The 9,329-nt window shown below is 47.9% G+C and overlaps 1 protein-coding gene across 1 annotated transcript; it reads left to right on the top strand.

Moving 5' to 3' along the window:
* Positions 1-377: 377 nt before the first annotated feature.
* On the top strand, positions 378-8,165 carry EAH_00049590 (hypothetical protein, conserved; the record flags this gene model as incomplete). The annotated part of the gene is made up of 12 exons (XM_013394353.1): positions 378-512; positions 980-1,323; positions 1,476-1,534; positions 1,743-1,830; positions 2,029-2,095; positions 3,786-3,920; positions 4,168-4,331; positions 4,750-4,879; positions 5,339-5,617; positions 7,093-7,144; positions 7,436-7,874; positions 8,087-8,165. The coding sequence occupies 12 exons, from the start codon at positions 378-380 to the stop codon at positions 8,163-8,165; spliced, it is 1,971 nt and encodes a 656-aa protein (XP_013249807.1).
* Positions 8,166-9,329: the final 1,164 nt, after the last annotated feature.

Genomic DNA, 9,329 nt, shown 5'->3' on the forward strand with positions numbered 1-9,329 from the left:
TGCTGCTGCTGCTCTTCATTTATAAAGCCTAGTCTACTCATAGGGGGGGCCCAGGGGGCCTCTGGGGGCCCCCCTACTGCAGCAGAAATATCTTTTAACAAAGGCAGCAAGTCATTGAACCCCTCAGAGACAATCTTATCACTTGCAAACGAATCTGCTGCTATTCCTGCTGCTGTTGCTGTTGCTGCTGCTGCTGCTGCTGTTGTAGCTCTTACTGCTGCAGCAGCAGCAGCAGCTGCTGCTGCTGCTGCTGCTCCAGGAAGCTGGGGGCCCTTCTGCTGCTCAGTGCAGCAGAAGGGGGTTTGATAAAGAGAACGCCTCAATGAAGTGTATGGGCAGCTCAGGAAAGAGAAGACACTGTAGGGGGCCCCTAATGAATGGCTGTGGGGCCTCAGCAGCAGACAAGAGGCGAGCTGCTGCTGCTGCAGCAGCTGCAGCAACAGCTGCAGCAGCAGCAGCTGCAGCAGAGCAGACACAAGGCGGTTCAGCCGGGGCCCTTGACGCAACAACCAGTCAGCAGCCATAGCTCTGATACACCCTTGCTTATGCTGCTGCTGCTGCTGCTGTTGCTGCTGCTGTTGCTATTGCTGCTGCTGCTGCTGCTGTTGCTGTTGCTGTTGCTGTTGCTGCTGTTGTTGCTGCTGCACGCAGCAAGGGGGCCCCCGAGGCCTCAGTGAGGCAGGGGGCCTCTGCGCTGCAGTACTCTGTCTAGCAGCAAACACAAATAAAAAATATACAATAAATATTGCATATAAACAAATAATAATAATAATAATAATTTATTTTCTCTGCTGTATATACTCGTTCGCTTGGGGGCCCCCAAGCTGGGGGGCCCCCTGAGGCCTCGAAGCTGCTCTGCTGCCGCCGCAGCAGCAAATTTGCTGCTGTTGCTGCTGCTAATATATGGAAGGTATTACAGACACACATGCTGATTTACTTTGCGATTGTAAAGGTTTAGGGTTTAGGGTTTAGGGTTTAGGGTTTAGGGTTTATGGTGTGGAGGTCCCTTGCGTGCTGCAGCAGCACAGCAGGGGGCCCCCGACCCTCCGCTGTCTTTCCGCTACCAACAGTAGCAACAGCAGCAGCAGCATTTGCTGCAGCAGCAGCAACAACAACAGCAGCAAGGACAGCACCAACAACAGCAACAGCATCAGAGGCAGCCACAGCAGCAGAGCCGACGCCGGGAGCAGCACCGCAGCTTGCAGCAGCAGGAGCGGAATCATCAGCAGCAACAGCAACAGCAGCAGCAGCAGCAACAGCAGCAGCAGCAACAGCAACAGCAGCAGCAGGGGCTCGAGCCGTGTCGCTGCTTGACCTAGGCAGGTGTGGGGCCCCACATGAAGTGTTTGCTGCAGCAGGCCGCAGGATATGCTGCTGATAGATCGGCATAGGGTACGGGGCCCCTTGGGGGCCCTCTTTAAGGGGGCCCCCAGGGCTGGTTTGCTGCTGCTGCTGCTGCTGCTGGTGCTGCTTAGCACTGTCATCTGCAGCAGCAACGCTGCTTCTGATGAGCAGCTACAGGACCCCCAACCAGGTAAATACACGCCTTCTGCTGCTGCTGTATTGCTGCTGCTCCTCCTGCTGCACCGTTGCTGCTGCTGCACTGTTGCTGCTGCCGCTGCATTGTTGCTGCTGTTCTGCTGCTGCTGCTGCTGCTGCTGACTTGGAGGGAGACAAAAATATATTTGAAGCCTCAGCAACAGACGAACAAACGAGACCGATTGCTTCTGCTTTTTCTGCAGCAAACAGCAGCAGCAGCAGCAGCAGCAGCAACAGCCCTCAGGGTCCTTCGGATAGGGAGCTGAAGCTCGCGCAGGCGCTCGAACTGAAGTAAACCCTAAACCCTAAACCCTAAACCCTAAACCCTAGACATCAGGAAGAGCTAGGGTTTTGTTTGTCGTGAGGACAAACAAAACCCTCAACCCTAAACCCTCAGATGCACCGCACATCTTAGCAGTGCACAAGGAGACGTGCAGGGTTTAGGGTTTAGGGTTTAGGGTTTAGGGTTTAGGGTTTAGGGTTTGTCAGCAGATTTGGAGAGGGAGGCAAACCACAAGACTCCCGCAAAGCTGCTGCCCTCTTAAAGGCAATCATAGTACGCTTAAGATACGCTGCTGCTGCTGCTGCTGCTGCTCGTGCTGCTGCTTTTTCTGCTGCTGCTGCTGCTGCTGCTGTCCCTGCAGCATACCTAAGGCTTTGTGTGCTTTATATGTTCACAGCGCTTCTGGTGCTGCTGATTTGTCTGCGGTGTACGTACACTGCAGCATACATAGAGGAAGCCTGGTCGCATTCTGCTGTTGCTGCTGCTTTTGCTGCTGCTGCTGCTGCTGCTCTTGCTGTTGCTGCTGCTATTGCTGCTGCTGCTGCTGCTGCTGCACCAGGGATGATTGTTGCAGTTAGTGCCTCGCGGACGGTGCTTCTCAGTGGGGCTGTTTTGCTGCTGCTGCTGCTGCTGCTGCTGCTACGGCTACTGCTGCTGCTGCTGCTGTGTATATGTCTCCGCTGCTGCAGCAAAATGAAGCAGCAGCAACGCAGCTGCAGTTTCTTGGGGCGGTTTCAGGAGTCATCGCGATGCTGCTGCTGCTGTACAGCATTTTGCTGCTTCTGCTGCTCTCGGCTACGGCCCCGCGCTGCATGCACTCGGCCTTGCGCATGCTGTGGGGCTTGGAGGAGTGCAGGTATCTGCTGCTGTTGCTGCTGGTGTTGCTGCTGCGGCTGCTGTTGCTGCTGCTGCTGTTGCTGCTATTTCTGTTACTGCTGTTGTTGTTGCTGCTGCTGTTGGTGCTGCACCAGGGATGATTGTTGCAGTTAGTGCCTCACGGACGGCGCTTCTCAGTGGGGCTGTTTGCTGCTGCTGCTGCTGCTACGGCTACTGCTGCTGCTGCTGCTGCTGTGTATATGCCTCCGCTGCTGCAGCAAAATGAAGCAGCAGCAACGCAGCTGCAGTTTCTTGGGGCGGTTTCAGGCTACATCCCTTCACTCCTAGCAACTGCTTTCCGGTGTGCTGCTGCTGCTGCTGTTGCTGCTGCTGCTGCTGCTGCTGTTGCTGCTGCTACATAGTATGACGCGTTTCTCTTCTTTCTTTTGTCTCCTTCTTGCTGTCTCTTCTCGCCCCTCTCTTTCGTCTGCTTTATTTATTTTATTTTATTTATTTTATTTATTTGTTGCTTCTTTGCTGTCTCCTTCTTGCTGTCTCTTCTCGCCCCTCTCTTTCGTCTGCTTTATTTATTTTATTTTATTTATTTTATTTATTTGTTGCTTCTTTGCTGTCTCTCCTCTCTTTTCTCCTTCTTGCTGTCTCTTGTCTTTTGTTTATTTTATTTATTTATTCTATTTATTTGCTTTTTTGTGTTTTGTTTGTTTGTTTATTTTTATTATTATGTTTTATTTTGCGGTGTCTACGCAGTTTGCTGCATGGCGATGGTGTTGAGCCCGACTGCTGGGCAGCTCTAGCAATTTACAAAGTATCTGCTGCTGCTGCTGCTGCTGCTGCTGCTCGTGCTGCTGTTGGTGCTGCTGCTGCCTTTTCTACTGCTGCTGCTGTTGCTGTTGGTGCTGCTGCTGCCTTTTCTGCTGCCGCTGCTTTTTCTGCTGCTGCTGCTGCTCTTGTTGCTGCTGCTGCTAGTGTTGCTGCCGTTGCTGCTAGTGCTGCTGCTGTTGCTGCTGCTGCTGCTACTGGCTATCAGCGTTGTTGCAGATAGAGTGGGTTAGCGTGCTGTCTGTTTGCTTTTGTTGTACGTGCTTTTGCTGCTGCTGCTGCTGCTGTTTGGTGTTTGCTGCTGCAGCAAGCTGCAGCAGAAGTGAATGAACAGCAGCTGCGGTCTCCGCAGTCTCCTTTGCTGCAGCTGCCGCCCTCAGCGCGTCTCTCCCCCCTTACGCAACAGGAACACAGAGAGCAGCAAAATGCAGCGAGGCAGCAGGTAAGCAGCAGCAGCACGAGCAGCAGCAGCAAGAGCAGCAGCAGCAAGAGCAGCAGCAGCAGCATGAGCAGCAGCATTCTCGTTTTAAAGGCGCTTCTCCTGATGTCTGTACTGTACACCTCAGAGACACGCGGAAATAAAATGTTCTGCTGCAGAGGTTTAGGGTTTGTGGGTGTTGGGTTTGAGGCGTAGGGTTTAGGGTTTAGGGTTTAGGGTTTAGGGTTTAGGGTTTAGGGTTTGGGTTCAGGAGGACGTGCTGCAGTACTGGGAAGGCCAAGCAAAGAATGACGACCCGGTAGCCTGCTATGAGCTTGCAAAACTGTTGGAGCAGCAGCAGCAACAGCAGCAGCAGCAGCAGCAGCCGCAGCAGCAAGAGCAGCAGCCGAGCGCTGCTGACGAGGCGGGAAAGCGGTGCGCTGCCTCCTTGCTTTGTTTATCTTCATCTGTCTCCTCATTATGCTTCTGCTCCATCCAGGGTTTAGGGTTTAGGGTTTAGGGTTTAGTCAAAAGGCCTTCGGGGCTAGAGTTCAGCATCTAGGGTATAGGTTTTAGTGTTAAGGGCCTAGGGTTTAGGGTTTAGGGTTAAAGGTTCAGGGTTTGTGTTATACGACTTAGGGTCTATGGTTTAGGGTTTAGGGTTTAGGGTTTAGGGTTTAGGGTTTAGGGGTTTGCGTTTTGAAGATTTAGGGTTTAGGGTTTAGGGTTTAGGGTTTAAGGTTTAGGGTTTGTGTTATACGACTTAGGGTCTATGGTTTATGGTTTTTGGTTTAGGGTTTAGGGTTTAGGGTTTAGGGTTTAGGGTTTAGGGTTTAGGGTTTGTGCGTCGCAGTCGCGTGGCGGATTTGCTGCAGAGGGCGGCGAATTGTCGAATGGGCGCAGCGCTGCGCGATTTGGCGCTGCAAAATCTGAGGGGCGGAGGACAGCAAAACTTAGAGCTTGCTTTTAAACTGCTCAAACAGGTAAGACTCTGCTGCTGCTGCTGCTGCTGCTGCTGCTGCTGCTGTTGGTGCTGCTGCTGCTCGTGCTGTTGCTGGTTCTCGTGCTGTTGCTGGTTCTCGTGCTGTTGCTGGTTCTCGTGCTGTTGCTGGTTCTCGTGCTGCTGCTGCTCATGCTGTTGTTGGTGCTCGTGCTGTTGCTGGTGCTACTCGTGCTGCTGCTCCTGATGCTGTCGCTGCTACTGCTGCTGCTGCTGCTGCTGTGAGATGCGCATGCAACGCGTGCTGCTGTTGCGTCGTCGAACTCTGCAGCAACAGCAGCATCATCAACAGCACTAGCCACAGCAGCAGCTGCACCAGCAACAGCAGTAGCAGCAGCAGCAGCAACAGCGCCTACACCAGCAGCAGCAGCAGCAGCAGTAGCAGGAGGGGATGCTGCTGTTACGTTTACATCGAGTTTATTTTTTTTGTTTTGTTTGTTAGGCTGCTGCTGCTGGAGACGCCGACGCACAAAACTATTTAGGGTATTTCTACTGGGTAGGGACGGAAGCTCCACCCAACAGCAGCAGCAGCAGCAGCAGCAGCAGCAGCAGCAGCAGCAGCAGCAGCAGCAAGGGGTTTGTGGTGGAGAAGGACCCGGTGAAGGCCGAGTATTATCTTACAAAAGCAGCGCTGCAGGAGCATGCAGAGGCTTTTTATTTTTTAGGCGAGCTTAAGCAGCAGCAAGCAGCAGCAACAGCAGATGCAATAGAAAGAGACAAAGTGCGGCTGTATATTATATGCTTCTCTTTGTCTGTCTTGCTGTCTCTCTTTGTCTTTCTTTCTGTCTCTCTTTGTCTTTCTTTCTGTCTCTCTTTGTCTTTGCTTGTCGCTGTCTTTGTCTCCTTTTGTTTATGTCGGTGTCTCATATATATACATTTATTTATTTATTTATTTATTTATTTATTTATTTATTTATTTATGTTTGCGTCTGTCTCTGCTTGTGTTTTCTTTTGTCTGTCTTCTTCGTCTCTGTTTTTTATTTTTTTTTATTTCTTTTGTCTCTGTTTGTCCTTGCCTTTGTCTTTGTTTATTACTGTCTGCTCCTCTGTCTTTGTTTATTACTGTCTGCTCCTCTGTCTTTGCTTATTACTGTCTCCTTCTCTGTCTTTGTTTATTACTGTCTCCTTCTCTGTCTTTGTTTATTACTGTCTCCTTCTCTGTCTTTGTCTCTGTCTGCCTCTGTCTCTCTGTCTTTGTTTATATCTCTCTTTGTCTTTGTCTCTGTCCGCCTCTGCCTGTTTGTCTTCGTTTATGTCTCTCTTTGTCTTTATCTTTGTCTCTGTCTATCTCTGTTTATTTCAATTGCTGTCTCCGTTTGTCTTCTTTGTCTCTCTTTTTCTTTTTCTTTGTCTTTGTTTGTCTTTATCTCTTTTTGTCTCTCTTTCTTTTTTATTTTTGTTTGATGGGTTTATCTTTATTTGCGTCTGTCTCTGTCTCTCTATTTATTACTCTTTGTCTCTTTATTTGTACTGTCTTTGACTCCTTCTTTGTCTTTAATGAATAAACAAATATATATATATATATATTTTATATATATTATATATATTTTATATACATATATATATGCTGCTTTGTCTTTAATAAATGTGGTGTGTCTCTGTGTGTCTCCTTTTGTCTTTGTCTCCTGCATTGTCTTATATATATATATATATATTATATAATATATATATGATATTTATATATATATTATATAATATATATGTGATATTTATATATATATTATATATATGCCTTTCTCCTTTTGTCTTTGTCCCCTCATATGCTTCTTTATCTTTAGTAGATATGTTGTTTGTCTCCTTTTGTCTTTGTCTCCTTTGCTGCTGCAGCTGCTGCAGCTGTCTCTTCGTTTAATCAATGCTGCAGCAGAAGGCGGCTATCATCTGGCATGGATAAGAGAAGGAGAAGCGCTCGCAGCTAAAACAACAGCAGATAAACAAAACAAAAATAACTTACAGACATGCAAAGCTGCAGCACTCGTGAGGGCCTAGGGTTTAGGGTTTAGGGTTTAGGGTTTAGGGTTTAGGGTTTAGGGTTTAGGGTTTAGGGTTTACGCATTGCAGTTTACTGGGGCTCGTCGTGAAGGGCTACGGCTGCGTTACCTAGGTAGAACGTACGGGTGGAGCTTAGGGTTTAGGGTTTAGGGTTTAATGTTTAGGGTTTAGGGTTTAGGGTTTAGGGGTGTTTGCGTTGAATAGGCCTTCAAGACAGCAGCAGAATACGGTGTCAGTGCAGACAACATCCGAAGAGGTAATAGAAGCTAGTTTGCTGCTTCAGGGCCTCCCCATCTGCTGCTGCTGCTGCTGTTTGCCTATGGTGCTGTCCTGGTTTGCTGCTGCTGCTGCTGCTGCTGCAACGTCTTTGTTTGCTGCTGCTGCTTGTCCTGGTGGGTGGGCTGCTGCTGCTGCTGCTGCTGCTGCAAGTGAGTCACCGGTGTCTGTGCTGCTTTGGTTGTTGCTGTAGTTGCTGTTGCAGCTGCGGCATCCACTGCATCTGCTGCTTCATCTGCTGCTGCTGATGCTGCTGCTGTGCTTGCTGCAGCGCTGCAGCTGTACAACGAGAAGGATTATGAGGGGTCTCTGCTGCTGAATTTAGCAGCAGCAGAAGAAGGCTACGAAATCGCTCAGTGGAACTCCGCCTTTCTGCTGCAGTCGGGTGCTGCAGTTGTCCCTGGCGCTGCTGCTGGTGCTGCTGCTCCTGCTGCTGCTGCTGCTGCTGCTGACGATCCTGCTGCTGCGGCTGCGGCTCCTGGACTCCCCACGGCGCTGCAGCAGCCGGTGCAGCCACACGGAGACGATCCCTTGACTGAAGCACCTCCGTCTCATCCCATACCTAAGCAGCAGCAACAGCAGCAGCAACAGCAGCAGCAGCAGCAACAGCAGCAGCCTATGAGTCTGGTGTACAGACAGCTCAATCGAGCTGCTCTGCAAGGCAATGTAGAGGCATTGAGGGAGATTGGTTTAATGCATGCAGGAAGCAGGTGAATAATATTTTTAATATTTGTTGCTGAGTTCGTTTGTTTGTCTTTATTTTCTCTTCTTTATTTTTACTCTTATTTTATTTTGTTTGTCTCCGAGTGTTTCTGTGTCTCCTCCTTTCGTTTATTTGTCGCTTTATCTGTCTCCTTTCTCTGTTTATTTGTCGCTTTACCTGTCTCCTTTCTTTGTTTATTTGTCTTTGTTTTATATGCAGAGACAGCGACATTCTTAAAGACGAATTGCTGACGCTGCAGGTCCTTCATCGCTCGTTAACTTTGGGAGATATTCAGTGAGGCTGTCTCCTTTTGTCTTGAGGCTGTCTCCTTTTGTCTTGAGGCTGTCTCCTTTTGTCTTCAGTGTGTCTCCTTTTGTCTTGAGGCCGTCTCCTTTTGCCTTTATGTTGTCTCCGTTTGTCTTTATTCTTCTTTCTTTGTCTTTATTCTTCTTTGTTTGTCTTTATATTGTCTCCTTTTGTCTTTATGTTGTCTCCTTTTGTCTTGAGGCTGTCTCCTTTTGTCTTTATGTTGTCTCCTTTTGTCTTTATTCTTCTTTCTTTGTCTTTATTCTTCTCTTTCTGTCCTTTTGGGCTTTCATGCTCTTCGCGAGCAGATTATATATCTACAGATATATATATTTATATATATATGCATGCACATGTATATATATATATATATATATATATGCATGCATTTGCATGCATTTACGTTTGCATTTGTTGTTTGGGGCTGCAGGTCTTTACCTCCGTTGGCTTTGAACATAGAGAGGCGGGCGTCTGGTGATTTGAGGTTTGTATTTATTAATATTATTTTATTTATTTTGTTTATTTTGTTTATTTTATTTCTTTTTGTTTGTCTCTTTTAGATATTAGCATGTGCTTGTTAATGCAGATGTGAACAATAAAGGATATTTCTATTTATTTATTTAGCTTCACTCTCTTAAATAATATTACAAATAAAATATAATAATAGCAGCAACGGGAAGATAAAACGAAACACCTGCTGCTGCTGCTGCTACTTCAGCAGCAGCAGCAGCAGCAGCAGCAGAAATCGAAATAGCAGCAGAAGTAGCAGCAGAAGCAGCAGCAGCAGCAGCAGCAAGTGCTTCCTTTAACATTAATGCATGCATTATTACTTTCTTTGTGTCTCTGTGCCATATACGTACACCGCAGGCTGCTGCAGCGAGCAGAAGATATGCTGCAGTATTATATTGAAATACAGGGTGTAAAAGAAGACAGCAGCGCCGCATCAAATTTAATTAAAACTTTTTGGCTGTCTGCTCGCTGTCGAGGGGCTTTGTTGCGAATTCGTTTAAAGAGACGCATGCGCATGCGCATGCAGGGAGCAAAACCTTCTTCTTCATTTGGGGCTTAAATATAATATATTATTATTGTATAGTATAGTATATTATATTATGTTTAACCCATCCGCATGCATGCATAACAAGGCTATTCATTTGGG

Source organism: Eimeria acervulina, genomic scaffold (genome assembly GCF_000499425.1).
Source record: "Eimeria acervulina Houghton genomic scaffold, Eah_scaff807, whole genome shotgun sequence".
Lineage (NCBI taxonomy): Eukaryota > Apicomplexa > Conoidasida > Eucoccidiorida > Eimeriidae > Eimeria > Eimeria acervulina.